The 19,242-nt window shown below is 42.2% G+C and overlaps 1 protein-coding gene across 2 annotated transcripts in view; it reads left to right on the forward strand.

The window, feature by feature from the left end:
- LRP2BP (LRP2 binding protein) overlaps nt 1-14,122 on the forward strand; it is a 34,951-nt gene extending 20,829 nt beyond the window's left edge. The window contains exons 7-9 of one of the 2 annotated variants that reach the window (XM_089669674.1): nt 2,115-2,338; nt 5,585-5,750; nt 13,905-14,122. In XM_089669674.1, coding sequence (XP_089525800.1) covers nt 2,115-2,338; nt 5,585-5,750; nt 13,905-13,970 — 456 coding nt within the window. In that variant the 3' untranslated portion in view covers nt 13,971-14,122. The remainder of the gene's footprint in view (nt 1-2,114; nt 2,339-5,584; nt 5,751-13,904) is intronic. The other variant, XM_089669675.1, reaches the window with a different exon arrangement.
- Nucleotides 14,123-19,242: the final 5,120 nt, after the last annotated feature.

Genomic DNA, 19,242 nt, shown 5'->3' on the forward strand with positions numbered 1-19,242 from the left:
CCTGCTGGACTCTGATGTATGGGGAGCTCTGATAGGGACCCTAATGGAAGGAGGATCTGATATAAGGAGGGACTCCTAAGTGGAGCTCTCATTAGGGATCCTAATATGGTGTATTCTGCCACTGTGGGTGGCTCCAAAGCAGTGCTGCCAGTAAAAAAAAATGCACTTTTCTGCTCTTTGTAAACAGCAGAAAAGTGCCCGCTAATACTACACTTGTCCCCAAGCTTCCTGTCCCCTCCATGCCCCCTCCATATTATTATTATACAGTATTTATAAAGCGCCAATAGTTCGCTCAGCGCTGTACATTACAAAGGGGGACAGAACATGTGACAGAACAATACCAATACAATGCAAAACATGAGGGGATTGAGGGCCCTGCTCTTTCGAGCTTACAATCTAGAAGGGATGGGGCAGTGGTACAGGAGGAGATAGCTGTGGTGGATGGAGTGGTAGGAAGAGTGGAGGAGGTCAGCAAGTTAGCAGGGGATGAGGTAGGCTTCCCTGAAGAGATGGGTTTTCAGGGTGCGCCTAAAGGAGAGGAGAGTAGGTGATAATCTGATGGGTTGGGGCAGGGAGTTCCAGAGGATGGGTGACACCGTGGAGAAGTCCTGGAGGCGGGCATGGGAGGAGGAGACCAGGGAACTAGAGAGAAGGAGGTCTTGTGAGGAGCGGAGTGTGCGTGCTGGGCAGTACTTGGATATTGGCAGAGGGGGGTGGCGGAAATGGAGCGGTTGGAAAGGTGAATGAGTCTGGCAATATGCACCTGAACAGCGGACCACCCCCTGCCTGAACTGAACTCAGCCGATTACTAATCGACTGGGTCTAGAAATGCACAGTTCTGGAGTTGGCTAATTAGTAATAATATATATATATATATATAAATACAACCTTATATTATGTATATATAGTTCTATAGCTTTCTGTGCATTTTTATCTGCTTTTAAATCCTCTGAGCTTGGACACATGTCGTCATCCATTACGCATCTGGGAACCCTCACAGAAAAGAAAAATTACACGGTAATATTTATAAACAGAACTCTGCAGTCCTGTGAGAACCAACCACTCACTATGAAATTACCATAAAATTCTCTATTAATTCGGTCATTTTCTATGCTCCTGCTTCACAATGGAATACAGTGACCAGATGCATGTGACTGCCTCTATGGTCATATTGCTGCTCATTGTTACACTGTTTGCATGTTTTGCCAAGCCTACTGTAGCTGGAACTTTTTTTTTTTTTAAATATAATTTATTTTCCAAATTTACTAATTAGGTATAACATTATTTCTGTTCTTTGCCACAGGTCACACCTTTCATCTACATATGAACATAATTGTAAATACAATGTAACAATACAGTGTTGCACTGTATTGTATTAGTCAATGACACTTAAAGACCATCTGCAAGTGTATTTTACACAGTAGTGACTGCACTTTGACAGCAGCTCCATCTATGTTATTTTGTAGCAATTCCTGGCTGTCTTTATAGCAGTAATAGCAGCAATGAGAGGAGAGGGGCTGAACAAAGGAGATCTCCCTAGAAACATTGTTAATGTGTTTTTGAGGGTATCTCCTACATATCAGGTCCTCACATGCTTAATATAACTTCACTCAGGCAACGTTTTGCCAATTAGTGTCCTGAATATCAAAATATTTTACATGTTTTATTTTGATTTCCAGAAGGTGCTTGTATAAAATGTAAAAAACAGTTGTGAACAGTAAAACAGCTTTGCTGAATTCAGCACCGATGGATCCAATTTGTGTCTCTTATTTTATTGTGAGTTTTCTGTTTCAAGAGTTCCACTGCTAAATGACCAGAGAGTGTACCATTTCAGACTGCTAATGAAATTATTATTATTATACAGGATTTATATAGCATCAACAGTTTGCTCAGCGCTTTACAATATAACAGGAGACAATACAGCAACAATACAGTTCAATACAAGAGGGTTAGGAGAGTCCTGCTCCTTGGAGCTTACAATCTAAAAATTAAGACATATTATGCAGGACATGGTTTCTGAACAATGACATTTTCATAAATAAAATAACCAGGTTCTTTCTAATGGTATATGACAGCCAGGACTCGTTACCATAACGTCATCTGGTCTCTTGCAGGCTTTCTTCTGGCATTCAGAAGCTTGTGGCAATGGCAATGTGGAGTCACAGGGAGCTCTTGGTGTGATGTATCTGTATGGACAGGGAATACAAAGAAATTTACAGTTTGCTCTGGAATGTCTGAAGGAAGCAGCTGAGCGTGGAAATGTATATGCACAAGGGCATCTGGTCACATTTTACTATCACAGGAAGATGTACAGAAAGGCGGCTGAGTTAGCTCAAAGGTAACACCAGTCACCAAAGACTTACTGTATTACCTAAATTTGATGTAAACTCTAAACTTACCTTTCAGTATGTTGGAATCATTCCTTTCCATATACAGTTTTCCCTAAGCATATTGCTATTTGTGACTCTGTTGTTTCCTACCAGGAGATCCTTGCAGTAACAGCACCAGTAGGCTGACAACACTATGCCACTGCCTTGCAATTAGCATCAGCGTTGTCACCCTGTTGTACAAGCTTCCAACTGGCTACTGGGCTGCCTATCTGATAGACCAAAGGCCACTTGAAGGATTGCAGATGACAGGCTGACAACTCTGCTGCTACTAGGCAGTGTCTTAAAATGGCCATAGGCAGTTTGAACCTTGGCCAGTTCAGCAGGAACTGGCTGAGATTCAAACCAAGTATGGACAGGCTGAATATACCCAACTTGATCAATCAATCAACTTGGGTACAACGAGCTTGTTGCGTTTTACATGTGATTATTGCTAGCAGGTATAATAGTAATACACCCACCAGCAGTAATCACTGTGTTCTCCGGGGATGGCTCCCCCTGCTGGGAGAACATAATGGCTTCATGGGAGGGATGGATGGGGGAATCAAGCAATTTTCTTTCCTGCTTCTCTCCTTCTCACAACTGGATCTGGGAAATGTGGGACCTTTTAGAAACTCCTCTTACTTGATCCATTCCCTGTAGGCACAGGATCATGTTCTATGCAGAGGATGCAGTAGTGATTGTCTCCAGTCTCAGTTGGGTGCCATGGCAAGTGGACGTTCCATTTTTCCTCACTAATAATTGGTACATTGATCACTTGATATTAGCTGAGGTCCTAGGTACAGAGTAGAATGGAACCTGAATGAATAGTTTCTCCCCTTCTCAGCGAAGGCAATACCCGATATTTCACCTAACCAATGCCAGTCTGGCAATTATACTACTGTGTGACCTAGCTTGAGGTTTATTTGTTCAACTATTTCTACAGTTTTCAGTGTTTCTAAACTTCTGCACTTTGATTGTGCTGTACTTTATATTATGTGTTAAAAAACAAACAAACTGCAGAGTTGCAGCAAAGAGTACCAGAAAAAACGCTACAGTTATAAAAAAGTCAACCAACAAAACAACCCCCACACCACAGGATTGCTTTGCATTGTCAAATTTGCAGCAGTCACAAAGACATCAATTGCTTACAACTGTATAGAGTGAGGAAAAATTCTAAGCATACTGAAAACTAATTGCCATTATTGACCTCCTCCAGAAAATGATAGCTGTCTACCCCTCATGTCTTCAATACTTTTTGAACCTTTTTAGTATTCAGAACTTTCTGAAAAATATCCACAATAGGAAGACTTTCCTTTTACTTATTCTGGGTCAGAGACTCAAAGTATTCAAGACAGAGTGACAACATGACAATTAGTCAACTGGCATTTTCAGAAGGTGGTCAGCCTTTCAAAATTTCTTTCAAGATGGGCTTCCTTCTAAGACTGGCCAGACACTATACAATTTTCTGTTCAATTTCTGCCCAATTTCCTTTAGATTTATGTCCAATTATGTAGTGCAAGGGCCCGCTTAATTGGATACAATTGAAAGTGTTGTTTAGGTTTGACCTCATATTATATGGTTTTTAGTCAATCTAAAGCAATTTTCTTTAGAAAATTGTATAATGTAGGGCCAGCCTAAGGAATGAATTTTCAGTGCCACATCTTTAACCCTTTCTCTGCCAAAGCCACTTTTGCATTTGTGGTACACATAGTCTGGCTGAAAAAAGACAAAAGTCCATCTAGTTCAACCAAAAAAAAAATTATAATCCTATACCCACAGTTGATGGGTACACATTTAAAAAAAATAATTTTAGACCTAAAGCTTACATAACCTTGTCCCCCCAAATATTATATATTTTCTTAAAGCAGATACCCTAGAGAATAAAACAGTGGTCGTTTAAATGTTTTATGACATGCGATATTACCGCAAAGGACTAGGAAATGCAAAATGTCATTAAAAAACACACTAAAGTGAACTTTAGGGAACACAAACACAATAAATTACCCACATTTTTGGTAAAATATAAAAGACGAGGTTGCACCAAGTAATGGAGGAGATCCTGTGCTACAATTATTGCTCTAACTCCTGGGGGCCTCAACTTTTTTTTTTTGGGGGGGTGGAGGGATTTTATGTGCTAGGGTGTAACTTTAATTTATATGCAGTTAAAAAACCCTGCATGTGTCCTCAGTGCTCCATTGAATGTAAAGCAATGCGGGGAACATGATACAGGGACCCGGAAGCAACATCATGCACATTGCTTTCCAGGTCACCAACAAGAAGGGAAGGAGAGTGGATGTGTGTCCACTCTCCTCTTTCCACTCTACTTGGCGGCACCCACCATGTTGGTCCTGAGCCCACAGATCATCAAGCAGAGCCTGGAATACACGGTGGGGGTGCCATTACAGGGGGTGTGTGAAAGCAATCGAGCAGCAGAACAGCCACCCGAATGGTTCCACCTGACAGGCAAGAGTCTGCTTGTCAGTTTTACACACGATTCCTTAGCCTACAGCCACTAGGTTGTGTGTAAAATCTCCCCACTGTCAGGTCAATACAATATATGGACAGCAAAAGGATTAAAAAAGTAAACAAAAAAAGTCACCCACATTCATAATGTATACATATAAAGTGATAATGAACTTCTCTTCTTTGTGTCCTTTTACTCTATTAAACATATCTTTGAAAGTGTTCAATAAGCACAAAAAATACTTGATCCTACTAGACATTAAGAGCTGACCTATGAACACCCTGTGTTACCTCAAGATATCTAATTAGCCCTCCCAGTTCTTATTTTAGGATTACAGAGCAATTAGCCTTTTTTTTGTAGAGAATTGGCTAGGGAGAAGATTTGGGTAGTTTAGTAAAACCCAACTAGGCAGCATGGAGTCCAGAAAATTGCTGTGTATTGTTAGCCCACGATAGGAATTAGGAGCAGAGTGCAATTCTGGCAGAACAGGTAATTTTCTGTACTTGCAGGGTGTTTAAAAAGATAAACAAAGTGCTTGTATGTACTGCATATTGTTTTGTTGTTTTTTTTTCTACCATGCCCCGACATAAGCTTTAGAAAATGCTCAGTATGTAAACTACATTAATATGAGTGACCCATCCAGACCTGTGAAGCTTCATAAAGTGTAACATGACAAGATTCGTAGGAAAAGAAGTACAGCATGTTTGACTACTTGCGGATGTCACACTTACTGTGCCCTGTTCTTTTGTAGTATCGCACACTATGACAACATTGACTTGTTGGCAAAGGCTACAGATTGTCTTCCTACATATACTGCCAGAGGAATTGCCATAGCCAACTTCTATCTGGCCAGATGCCTCCATCTTGGTTTAGGCCTAAAATCGGACATGGCAGCTGCTAAAAAATGTTACTCTAAGGTACATTCTTCATAGTTATGTTTTTGAAATAATACTACTTATACACTATATTGCCAAAATTATTGGGACACCCCTCCAAATCAGTGGATTCAGGTGTTCCAATCACCTCCATAGCCACAGGTGTATAAAATCAAGCACCTAGGCATGCAGACTGCTTCTACAAACATTTGTGAAAGAATGGGCCATTCTCAAGAGCGCAGTGATTTTAAGCGTGGTACCGTGATAGGTTGCCACAAGTCCATCCGTGAAATTTCCTTGCTAATAAATATTCTACGGTCAGCTGTTAGTGGTATTATAACAAAGTGGAAGCAACTGAGAACAACAGCAACTCAGCCACCAAGTTGTAGGCCACATAAAATGACAGAGCGGGGTCAGCACTTGCAGTGCACAGTGTGCAGAAGACGCCAACCTTCTGCAGAGTCACTAGCTAAAGTCCTCCAAACTTCATGTGGCCTTCAGATTAGCACAACAGTTTGTAGAGAGCTTCATGGAATGGGTTTCTATGGCCGAGCAGCTGTATACAAGCCTTACACCATCAAGTGCAATGCAAAGCATTGGATGCAGTGGGGTAAAGCACACCACCACTGTACTCTAGAGCAATGGAGATGTGTTCTCTGGAGTGACGAATCATGCTTCTCTGTCTGGCAGTCCGATGGACGTGTCTGGGTTTGGCAGTTGCCAGGAGAACAGTACTTGCCTGACTGCATTGTGCCAAGTATAAACATTGGAGGAGGGGGGATTATGCTGTGGGGTTGTTTTTCAGGGGTTGGGTTGGCCCCTTAGTTCCAGTGAAGGGAACTCTTAAGGCATCAGCATACCAAGACATTTTGGACAATTTTATGCTCCCAACTTTGTGGGGACAATTTGGGGATGGCCCCTTCCTGTTCCAACATGACTGCACACCAGTGCACAAAGCGAGGTCCATAAAGACATGGATGAGCAAGTTTGGGGTGGAAAAACTTGACTGGACTGCACAGAGTCCTGACCTCATCATGATTAAACATCTTTGAAATGAATTGGAGTGGAGACTGTAATGCAGGCCATAGACGGGTCGAAAATCGGCCGATTTTTCGGCCGAAAATAAAATCGGCCGATTTTCGGATCGTTAGTGGGCGATTTGGTCGGCCGTTTTTCGGTATTTTGGCCATTTTTGTTTTTCGGTAAAGTTGGAAAAAAAATCGGCCGATTTTGCCGATCGGCCGATTTTCGCGGCAATTAGTGGGCAAATCGGCCGATTTTTTACCGATAAAAAATCTGCGCATGAGCAGTGACCTGCAAGAGGAAGACAAAAAGAAGAAAAAGAAGAAGAGGAAGACGATGAAGAAGAGGATGAAGAAGAAGAGGATGAAGAAGAAGAGGATGAGGATGATGATGAAGAAGAAGAGGATGAGGATGAAGAAGAGGATGAGGATGATGATGAAGAAGAGGATGAGGATGAAGATGAGGATGAAGAAGAAGAAGAAGAGGAGGATGAGGATGATGAAGAAGAAGAGGATGAGGATGATGAAGAAGAAGAAGATGAGGATGATGAAGAAGAAGAGTATGAGGATGAGGAAGAAGAGGATGAGGATGAAGAAGAAGATGAAGAAGAGGATGGGGATGAAGAAGAAGAAGAAGAAGAAGAAGAGGATGAGGATGATGAAGATGAAGAAGAGGATGAGGATGAAGAAGAGGATGAGGATGAAGAAGAAGAAGAAGAAGAAGAGGATGATGATGATGAAGAAGAGGATGAGGATGAAGAAGAGGATGAGGATGAAGAAGAAGAAGAAGAAGAAGAAGAAGAGGAGGATGAGGATGATGAAGAAGAAGAAGAAGAGGATAAGGATGATGATGATGAAGAGGATGAGGATGATGATGAAGAAGAAGAGTATGAGGATGAGGAAGAAGAAGAAGAGGATGAGGAAGAAGAAGAGGATGAGGATGAAGATGATGAAGAAGAAGAGGATGAGGATGAAGAAGAGGATGAGGATGAAGAAGAAGAAGAAGAAGAGGATGAGGATGAAGAAGAAGAAGAAGAAGAAGAGGATGAGGATGAAGAAGAAGAAGAAGAAGTAGGATGAAAATAAGAAGAATTCCAGTCCAGCATAAAGTGTCTCTGCAGAGAGCTCCGCTATTTCTGACAGTTCTCTGACAGTTCCTTGACATTTACAGCGGTTGAAACATTGTATCTATTTGTTTCCGAATAAAAACATCTGTATCCTAAATGGAAACAAATAGATACATTGTTGCAACTTCTATAAATGTCAAGGAACTGTCAGAGAACTGTCAAAGAAATAGCAGAGCTCTCTGCAGGGACACTTTTTGCCGGCTCTAGACGGGTAGAAAATCGGCCGATTTTTTTTACCATTGATGGTAACGTCGGCCACTTGAACAACCGATTTTTCGTTTTTTAAAAGAAAAATCTGCAGTTTTTCTCCCCATCTATGGCCTGCATAAGCCTGACCTTCTCGTCCAACATCAGTGCCTGACCTCAGAAATGTGCTTCTGGAAGAATGGTCAAACATTCCCAAAGACACATTCCTAAACCTTGTGGACAGCCTTCCCAGAAGAGGTGAAGCTATTATAGCTGCAAAGGGTGGGCCAACTCAATGTTGAACCCTATGGACTAAGACTGGGATGCCATTATAGTTCATGTGCGTGTAAAGGCAGGTGTCTAAATACATTTGGCAATATAGTGTATGTTTATGTAACCTTTAGCAAAGGATATACTGTACAGTAGATAAATCGTCCATTCATATAACCAGAATTTATATATAAGGACTCTATTTGTAGGGAATTAACTATATTGTGCAGGTATGACTAACATCTGTTATTTATTTAACTTAAAAAAAATTAAATCAGGTTGCATGTTTATTAGTTCTTATTAATGGGACCGTGTATGCACCAAAATTAATTTTTCAGTCATACAAAATGTAGTTACTCAAGCAGTTCGAAGCTTGATGTGTAAATTGTAGCAACATCTAGTAACCAATCAGTATTTTAAAATCAGCTTCCATGAGTTATTACCCACAGCTCTGTGCTGAAAGCTGGAGATTTTATATATATATATATATATATATATATATATATATATATATATATATATATATACACAATATATACAGTGGGGCAAAAAAGTATTTAGTCAGCCACCAATTGTGCAAGTTCTCCCACTTAAAAAGATGAGAGAGACCTGTAATTGGCATCATAGGTAGACCTCAACTATGAGAGACAAAATTAGAGAAAAAATCCAGACAATCACATTGGTTGATTCGGAAAGAATTTATTTGCAAATTATGGTGGAAAATAAGTATTTGGTCACCTACAAACAAGCAAGATTTCTGGTTCACAGACCTGTACCTTCTTCTTTAAGAGGCTCCTCTGTCCTGCACTCATTACCTGTATCAATGGCACCTGTTTGAACTTGTTATCAGTATAAAAGACACCTGTCCACAACCTCAAACAGTCACACTCCAAACTCCACTATGGTGAAGACCAAAGAGCTGTCGAAGGACACCAGAAACAAAATTGTAGACCTGCACCAGGCTGGGAAGACTGAATCTGCAATAGGCAAGCAGCTTGGTGTGAACAAATCAACTGTGGGAGCAATAACACTGTTCAACAGGTAAAAAGTTTTGGGCATAAAATTAGCTAATCTTACATAATTTTGGGGTGCTGAAAACGAAAATGACCCTAGAAAATGTTGATTGGCTCTAGTTTCCATGATATATTCACCCATCTAATGACGTAAGCCATTCAAAATTATGATGCAACTTCAGCTGCATATTGCGCAATTGATACTGGTGACCAATAGAACATTGCATGTATACTGAGATGATGCAATATTAGCCTTTAATTGCATCACTTCACTGCATAAAAGCTGCAGTATCTGTAGCTGATTGGAGTTCGTCTTTACATTTCGTTTTATGCTTATATAGGCTACTCAGTAATGCCTCGAACTTGTGTGAATAAAGCAGATCATTTCTGCTATATCTGCGGTGAAATAACTTTTATCTCACAAAAAAGGAGGATAACAGGAATGATTAAGAAAGCCTACAACTTGTATTTTGGCTGCAAGATAGGAGACCAGGACAAGAGCTGGGCACCACATATATGCTGCAATTCTTGTGGGACGGCACTGGAGCAATGGTTGAATGGAAAAAAGGCATCTATGCCTTTCGCTGTGCCAATGATTTGGAGAGAGCCAACAGATCATGTTAGTAATTGTTACTTTTGTATGGTGCCTCCAACTGTAAAAGGGCTAAATAAGAAGAAAAAGTTATCTGTGCACTATCCAAATATTCCATCGGCAATACGTCCAGTTCCTCATGGAGAGGGGCTACCAATTCCTAAAGCACCAGAATCCTTCGTGGTTGAGTCAAGTGAGGAAGAACCTGAAGCGTGTAGTCACGTGCAGTTGTAAGAGATAGCCCTTTCCTCGAATACAAGAGAAAAGCCAAGAGAAGCAAAACCGACACAAACTGAAGACAAAACTAGTGAGAATCCTAAGTATTAAAATGATTCAACTTAGCTTATGGCTATAATTTTTCTTGGTAATCCTATGCAATATATTCTGCCATTTAGGCTTTGTTATGTAGTCAATATCACTTGCTTTATATTTGTGGAAAGACATCTATCTATATAATTATTGTGCATTATGTAGTCATTACGCCTATAGTAGAAAACTTTCCGTTTACAGAAAAACTAGAGCCAATTGACAAATTTCATTGTTATATTTGAACTCAGAATGTGAAATTCATTAAGAAATGGATCCTTTTGTTTCCAAAACTGGCAAAAAACAAAAATTTGTTGAACAGTGTAATTAGAAAATGGAAGACATACAAGACCACTGATAATCTCCCTTGATCTGGGGCTCCACGCAAGATCTCACCCCGTGGGGTCAAAATGATCACAAGAACGGTGAGCAAAAATCCCAGGACCACACGGGGGGACCTAGTGAATGACCTGCAGAGAGCTGGGACCAACGTAACAAAGGCTACCATCAGTAACACACTACGCCGCCAGGGACTGACGTGCCAGACGTGTCCCCTTGCTTAAGCCAGTACATGTGTCCAGGCCCGTCTGAAGTTTGCTAGAGAGCATTTGGATGATCCAGAAGAGGATTGGGAGAATGTCGTTGTGCTTGGAGGAGAGAGAATGCTGAGTTGCATCCAAAGAACACCATACCTACTGTGAAGCATGGGGGTGGCAACATCATGCTTTGGGGCTGTTTCTCCGCAAAGGGACCGGGACGACTGATCCATGTACAGGACAGAATGAATGGGGCCATGTATCATGAGATTTTGAGTGCAAACCTCCTTCCATCAGCAAGGGCTTGAGGATGAAACGTGGCTGGGTCTTCCATGACAATGATCCCAAACATACCACCCGGGCAACGAAGGAGTGGCTTCGTAAGAAGCATTTCAAGGTCCTGGAGTGGCCTAGCCAGTCTCCAGATCTCAACCCCATAGAAAACCTTTGGAGGGAGTTGAAAGTCCGTGTTGCCCAGCCACACCCCCAAAACATCACTGCTCTAGAGGAGATCTGCATGGAGGAATGACCTCTGTCATTGCCAACAAAGGATATATAACAAAGTATTGAGATGAACTTTTGATATTGACCAAATACTTATTTTCCACCATAATTTGCAAATAAATTCTTTCCAAATCAGCCAATGTGATTGTCTGGATTTTTTTCTCATTTTGTCTCTTATATTTGAGGTCTACCTATGATGCCAATTACAGGACTCTCTCATCTTTTTAAGTGGGAGAACTTGCACAATTGGTGGCTGACTAAATACTTTTTTGCCCCACTGTATATGGATCGCAATCAGCCAGTTCAGCAGTAACTGGCTAGATTTTGATTCATGAATGTCGATTCCTATTCATGAGAAATCGAATTAAATTGAATCGATCAACTTTTCAACAACGGGCTTATTGAAAAATCTCAGATTAATCAGCGCATGCATCCAGTGGGCTGCAGTGCTGATCAGTGTAATCCAGCAGCAGGAGCATCCCGCTGTCAGAATGCAAAGACATATCAGGGAGGATTTCGCCATCCACCTTGAATGTACATTGGCTTTTTTTTTTCTCCATTTAGACGTTAATGTAATGTATGGTCAGCGCTACTGATGAAAGTAGGACTACAGCCAAATAAATAAGTTTCATTTTGGATAGCGTAAGGGAAGGTATAACCCCTGTGAGGGTTTTTTTTTTTATCTGTATATAATTGGAGAGATTTCCCTTCACTTCTTACCACATAGCCACAACAGGAAGCAAGACAAAATCCCTCCACCGTGTGGGAATTCCTGTTAATCAACCGAAGTTAGTATTCCAATTGGAAGATTTCCCCTTTATTTCTACCGTAGTGATAGCACAAAATGTGTGATTAACGACCACCAGGGCAAAAAGAGAGAGAATCTCTCTAAGGGGGCACAGACAACAATAAAAACTTGACAGTTGTTCTAATCCCTCTTTAACCCATCCAAAACTACACTGCTCAAAAAAAATAAATGAACACTTTAAAAACACATCAGATCTCAATGGGGAAAGATCTCCTGCTGGATATCTATACTGATATGGACTGGGTAATGTGCTAGAAACGTAAGGATGCCCCATTGTTTGATGGAAATGAAAATCATCAACCTACAGAGAGCTGAATTCAAAGACACCCCAAAAATCAAAGTGAATAAATGATGCAGCAGGCTAGTCCATTTTTCTGAAAGTTCATTGCAGCAACTCAAAATGGTACACAGTAGTTTGTATGGCCCCCGCATGCTTGTATGCATGCCTGATAACATCGGGGCATGCTCCTAATGAGACGACGGATGGTGTCCTGGGGTATTTACGCTCAGATCTGGACCATTGCATCACTGAGCTCCTGGACAGTCTGAGATGCAACCTGGTGTTGTCGGGTGGACCGAAACATTGTATCCCAGAGGTGTTCTATTGGATTAAGGTCAGGTTAGCGTGGGGGCCATTCAATGGTATCAATTCCTTCATCCTCCAGGAACTGCCTGCATACTCTCGCCATATGAGGCCGGGCATTGTCGTACACCAGGACCCACTACATTAACGTAGGGTCTGACAATGGGTCCAAAGATTTCATACTGATACCTAATGGCAGTTAGGGTGCCATTGTCTAGCCTGTAGAGGTCTGTGCATCCCTCCATGGATATGCCTCCCCAGACCATCACTGACCCACCACCAAAACGGTCATGCTGAACGATGTTACAGGCATCATCCTCCACTGCTTCTCCAGACCCTTTCACGTTTGTAACATGTGCTCAGGGTGCACCTGCTCTCATCTGTGAGAAGAACAAGGCACCAGTGGCAGACCTGCCAATTCTGGTGTTCAGTGGCAAATGCCAATCGAGCTCTATGGTGCCGGGCAGTGAGCACAGGGCCCTTTAGAGGACATCAGACCCTCAGGCCACCCTCATGAAGTCTGTTTCTGATTGCTTGGTCAGAGACATTCACACCAGTGGCCTGCTGGAGATCATTTTGTAGGGCTCTGGCAGTGCTCATCCTGTCCCTCCTTGCACAGAGGAGCAGATACCGGTCCTGTTGACGGGTTAAGGACCTTCTATGGCCCTGTTCAGCTCTCCTAGAGTAACTGCCTGTCTCCTGGAATCTCCTCCATGCTCTTGAGACTGTGCTGGGAGACAGGCAAACCTTCTGGCAATGGCACGTACTGATGCGCCATCCTGGAGGAGTTGGACTGCCTGTACAACCTCTGTAGGGTCCAGGTATCGCCTCATGCTACCAGTAGTGACACTGCCCCCAGCCAAATGCAAAATTAGTGAAAACCAGTCAGAAAAGACAAGTAGGGGAAAAAATGTCAGTGGCCTCCACCTGTAAAACCATTCCTGTTTTGGGGGTCGTCTCATTGTTGCCCATCTAGTGCACCTGTTGTTAATTTAATTATTACCAAAGCAGCTGAAACTGATTAACAACCCTCTCTGCTACTTAACTGACCAGATCAATATCCCAGGAGTTTAATTGACTTGATGTTATACTCTGATTAAAAAGCGTTCCTTAAATTTTTTTTTTGAGCAGGGTTAAAAAAAAAAAAAAGTTTTGCTTTTAGTTATACTCTCAGAATACTGGTAGGTTGTATGACGATATATCAGCATTATCCACAATCTCACTTTGGTATGTGTCATTCGGTTTCTAGGCATACCTCCTGGACGCAGATGTGACTGCTGATCTGCAGTACGACGTCATTTCTGGAAAGATCTGAAGCTGCTTCCCGGTCTCACATCACATTGATGTGTCTGTGGTTTTTTCCCCCATTTCCAATCGACTCTTAATAACAAGTCTTCGCACATGGTCTAAAATGTACATTAATCCTATTGTAAAAACTAAACACAAAATATGATTCTGGAGATATTATTCTGTAGCAATCCCTTTTTTTTAAGGCACACAAGAAGAGCCCACCTACACAGACATTTCAGTTTTAGTGGCTAGCAGGGGGTTGAATAAGACTTCGTTTTTCTTGGGGACTTCTAGGAGGGAGCACCTTATTTTCCAGCTCTGTGAAGGACTTACAGGTGAAACTTGAAAAATTAGAATATCGTGCAAAAGTTAACTTATTTCAGTAATGCAACTTAAAAGGTGAAACTAATATATGAGATAGACTCATTACATGCAAAGCAAGATAGTTCAAACCTTGATTTGTCATAATTGTGATGATTATGGATTACAGCTCATGAAAACCCCAAATCCACAATCTCAGAAAATTAGAATATGACATGCAATCAATAAAACAAGGATTGTACATAGAACAATATCGGACCTCTGAAAAGTATAAGCATGCATATGTACTCAGTACTTGGTTTGGGCCCCTTTTGTAGCAATTACTGCCTCAATGCGGCGTGGCATGGAAGCTATCAGCCTGTGGCACTGCTGAGGCGTTATGGAAGACCAGGATGCTTCAATAGCGGCCTTCAGCTCTTCTGCATTGTTCAGTCTCATGTCCCTCATCTTTCTCTTGGCAATGCCCCATAGATTCTCTATGGGGTTCAGGTCAGGCGAGTTTGCTGGCCAAGCAAGCACAGTAATCCCACGGTCATTGAACCAGGTTTTGGTGCTTTTGGCAGTGTGGGCAGGTGCCAAGTCCTGCTGGAAAATGAAGTCAGCATCCCCATAAAGCTCGTCTGCGGAAGAAAGCATGAAGTGCTCCAAAATCTCCTGGTAGACGGCTGCGTTGACCCTGGACTTAATGAAGCACAGTGGACCAACACCAGCAGATGACATGGCTCCCCAAATCAACACAGACTGTGGAAACTTCACACTGGACTTCAAGCATCTTGCAGTGTGTGCCTCTCCATTCTTCCTCCATACTCTGGGTCCTTGGTTTCCAAATGAGATGCAAAAGTTGCTCTCATCAGAAAGGAGGACTTTGGACCACTGAGCAACAGACCAGGTCTGTTTTTCTTTAGCCCAGGTAAGATGCTTCTGACGTTGTTTGTTGATCAGGAGCGGCTTGACAAGAGGAATACGACATTTGAAGCCCATGTCCAGGATCCGTCTGTGTGTGGTGGCTCTTGATGCACTGACTCCAGCCTCAGTCCACTCCTTGTGAAAGTCCCCAACACTTTTGAATGGCCTTTTCCTGACAATCCTCTCCAGGCTGCGGTCATCCCTGCTGCTTGTGCACCTTTTTCTTCCACACTTTTCCCTTCCACATAACTTTCTATTAATGTGCTTTGATACAGCACTTTGGGAACATCCAACTTCTTTTGCAATTACCTTTTGAGGCTTTCCCTCCTTATGGAGGGTGTCAATGATGGTCAGCAGTCTTTCCCATGATTGTTATTCCTACTGAACCAGCCTGAGAGACCATTTAAAGGCTCAGGAACCCTTTGCAGGTGTTATGGCTTAATTAGCTGATTAGAGTGGGACACTTTGAGCCTAGAATATTGCACCTTTTCACAATATTCTAATTTTCCGAGATTGTGGATTTGGGGTTTTTATGAGCTGTAAGCCATAATCATCACAATTATGACAAATCACGGCTTGAACTATCTTGCTTTGCATGTAATGAGTCTATCTCATATATTAGTTTCACCTTTTAAGTTGCATTACTGAAATAAATGAACTTTTGCACGATATTCAAATTTTTCGCGTTTCACCTGTATGTAAACCATTCCAATTCTTCTGACCATGTTTTCTGTAATAAGAATACATTTGTAAAGGAATCCAATGTAAAGACAGACTTTCCCATCGGGGTGATTTACTGGAACTGGAACATTCAGAATTTGGTGCAGCTGTGCATGGTAGCCGATCAGCTTCTAATATCAGCTTGTTCAGTTAAGCTTTGGCAATAAAACCTGAAAGGTGACTGGTTTCTATGCAGATCGTGCACCAGATTTTGCACTCTCCAGCTTTAGTAAATAACCCCCAAAGTGTCTGCTGCTAGTGTGCAAAAGTAACATGTACAAGTAATATTAGCTTTTAGCCTAAAGATATTCTACAGGCTTAAATATTAAAAAATAAAAATGTCTATACTTACCTGCTATGTGCAGTGGTTTTGCACAGAACAGCCTGGATCCTCCTCTTGTGTCCTCTGCCGATGCTCCTGGCCCTTCTCTCCTATCGGGTGCCTTCACAGCAAGCAGCTTACTATGGGGGAACCCAAGCATGCACACTCCCCAGCCACTGCACTGTGTGTCTATTCACACACAGAGCCATGGCTCGGTCTGCCCCCTCACTTCTCACTGGCCCGCTGGCTGTGATTGACAACAGCGGGAACCAATGGGTCCCGCTGCTGTCTCAGCCAATGAGAATAAGTCCTGGGATAGCCAAGACTTCAGTGCACATCGTTGGATCAAAAAGGGGGCTTAGGTGAGTATCAGGGGGACTGGGGGGATGCTGCACAGAGGAGGTTTTTACCTTCATGCATGAAGGTGAAAAACCTTCAGCCTTTACAACCATTTGCCTACAGGGCACTTTTACCCCCTTCTTGCACAGACCAATTTTCAGCTTTCAGACCAGTCTAAATGACAATTGTGTGGTCATGCAACAGTGTACCCATATGAAATTTGTATAATTTTTTTCACACAAATAGAGCTTTCTTTTGGTGGTATTTAATCACCACTGGGTTTTTTTTTTTTGCATCATAAACAAAAAAAACAAAACAAAAAAGAGCAAAAATTTAGGGGGGGATAAAAGGTTTTGTTTCTATTATAAAATGTTGCAAAAAGGTAATTTTCTCCTTCACTGATGTGCGTTTAAGAGGCGGCACTGACAGGCAGCACTGAGGTGGCTACTGACTGGCACAGGTTGGCAGCACTGTTGGGCACTTTTGGGGCTGCACTGATTAACAGTGCAGATGTCTGCTTTGACAGTTGCTGGTTACCAGCAGTACTTTCCTCACACTGTCACAGTACTGCCGATAAGCAAGTGTATTTACATAGTGGTCAGCTGATTGGACACAGCTGATCACATGGCAAAAGCCTGCTGTGATTGGCCTTTTACCATGACACAGTGATCACAGACAGCGCTGGGTGTGCGCTGTGGGCACCTTCTGGGAGGACGTCATATGACGCCCTTCCAGAACTGGATGACTGCGCTGTAGCAAAGTGGTTAAAAAGAAGGTAAACTAAACCACTACTCGGCTATTCCAAGAATATTTAGGAGAGAACTCTATACCCTAGCTCGGGGGTGTCAAACTGATGTCCCTCAAGCTGTTGTGAAACTACAAGTCCCATCATGCCTTTGCCTGTGGGAGTCATGCTTGTAATTGTCAGCCTTGCAGTGCATCATGGGACTTGTAGTTCCACAACAGCTGGAGGGCCACCAGTTTGACACCTGTGCCCTAGCTGCACAGATACCTCTTTCAAGACAGCAAAGGCCTGCCTCTCTCAACAGCTTTGTGTGTAGCCTTAAGCTGGCCATACATAGCTCAATATTTGGCTGATTCAGTGGGGACTGGGCAAATTTTGATTCATGTGTCTATCGATCGACTTGTGTACAAGCAGTCTGTCAGATTTTTCCCCAAACAATCAGTGCTGTCAGCTATAGCCAGCAACACTGATCATTTTATTCTGGCGTTGGGAGAAAGTTCCTCACTGTCAGATTACAGTACCACAGCGAGAGTGATACCTGTGGTTGGGGGAATATGATCATTGTTTTTTTTTCTTTTTTTTCATTCAACCTCTGGTTGAACAAAAAAAGATGAACCATGTATGAGCTGTCTTACATTTGCCTCTTTTTACCTGCACTTGCATACTATACAGCGATAGGGCTATGACACACCAATGATTATCTCACTGGCAGCAACAGATTCACTGGAGAGTACAAATAACCCACTTGCTTGTTTCTACGGACATCACTGCCACACTGGGCAAAGCACCACAGAACGTCCTCCAAAAGCGAGGGAATGATGTCATAAAAGCGTGGTTTGTTTGCTCTCTCTAGGACAGGATAGCTAGTGTGTTCAAGGCTTTAGAGTTGAATAGAGCTTGTGGAAGGAAAATCAACTTTTAATTCAAATAAAAATCATTCCAATGTTTACCCACTTTTAGAAAATAAATTTTTTTTAATACTGTCAGAATGCTAGGGGGCAGACCCAAGTTTACAGGTTTCAGGATGGTGTTGTACTGGAAGATTGGCTGGACTGTTTGCCAAAAAGAGGCTGTGCATATTGGGGGAATTCAATAAAGCTGCTGTGCAACTTTTCTGGCGTTAATTGCTCTTGATAATGTGTTGTATTTAATTCAAAAAACATCTGCAACAGTTTTTGTTCCGATAGCGGCTTGTGCACCAAATTCAGGCATTTCTAATTTGCTCCAATTCCACATTGAGACGCAACACCTGCACTAAATTCAAAATAAAATACCATCAGTTTGTATCTTACAAAAGTGGAGCTAATTAGAACCAACTTTCTTTTAATGTCCAGAGACAGATTTTGTTAAAGTGTGTGCGTTTCTTTAACCACTTGCCTACCGGGCACTTATACCCCCTTCTTTACCAGGCCAATTTTCAGCTATCGGCGCTGTCGCACTTTAACAATTGCGTGGTCATGCAAGATTGTACCCATATGAAATTTTTATAATTTTTTTCTCACAAATAGAGATTTTGTTTGGTGGTACTTTTTGCACTATAAACAAAAAAAGTGCAAAAAATTTGAAAAAAATTTTCTTTGTTTCTATTATAAAAGTTTTCAAACAGATAATTTTTCTCCTTCACTGATGTGCGTTGATGAGGCAGCACTGATGGGCACTGATAGGCGGCACTGATGATGGGTACTGAGACAGCACTGATAGGTGGCATGGACTGGCATCACTCCTGGGCACTGACTGGCATCATTGCTGGGCACTGACTGGCGCAACTGATAGGCACAACCGCTGGGCACTGACTGGTGGCACTGCATTGATGGGCACTGGTGGGTGGCACTGGTGGGCACAGGTGGGTGGCACTGGTGGGCACAGGTGGGTGGCACTGCTGGACGGAACTGGTGGGTGGCACTGCTGGGTACTGATCATCAGTGCCCTGATGATCGGTGCCAA

The sequence above is a fragment of the Staurois parvus genome, unplaced genomic scaffold, assembly GCF_062004578.1.
Source record: "Staurois parvus isolate SC_StPar_1 unplaced genomic scaffold, SC_StPar_1.0 ptg000080l, whole genome shotgun sequence".
In the NCBI taxonomy this organism is placed as follows: Eukaryota; Metazoa; Chordata; class Amphibia; order Anura; family Ranidae; genus Staurois; species Staurois parvus.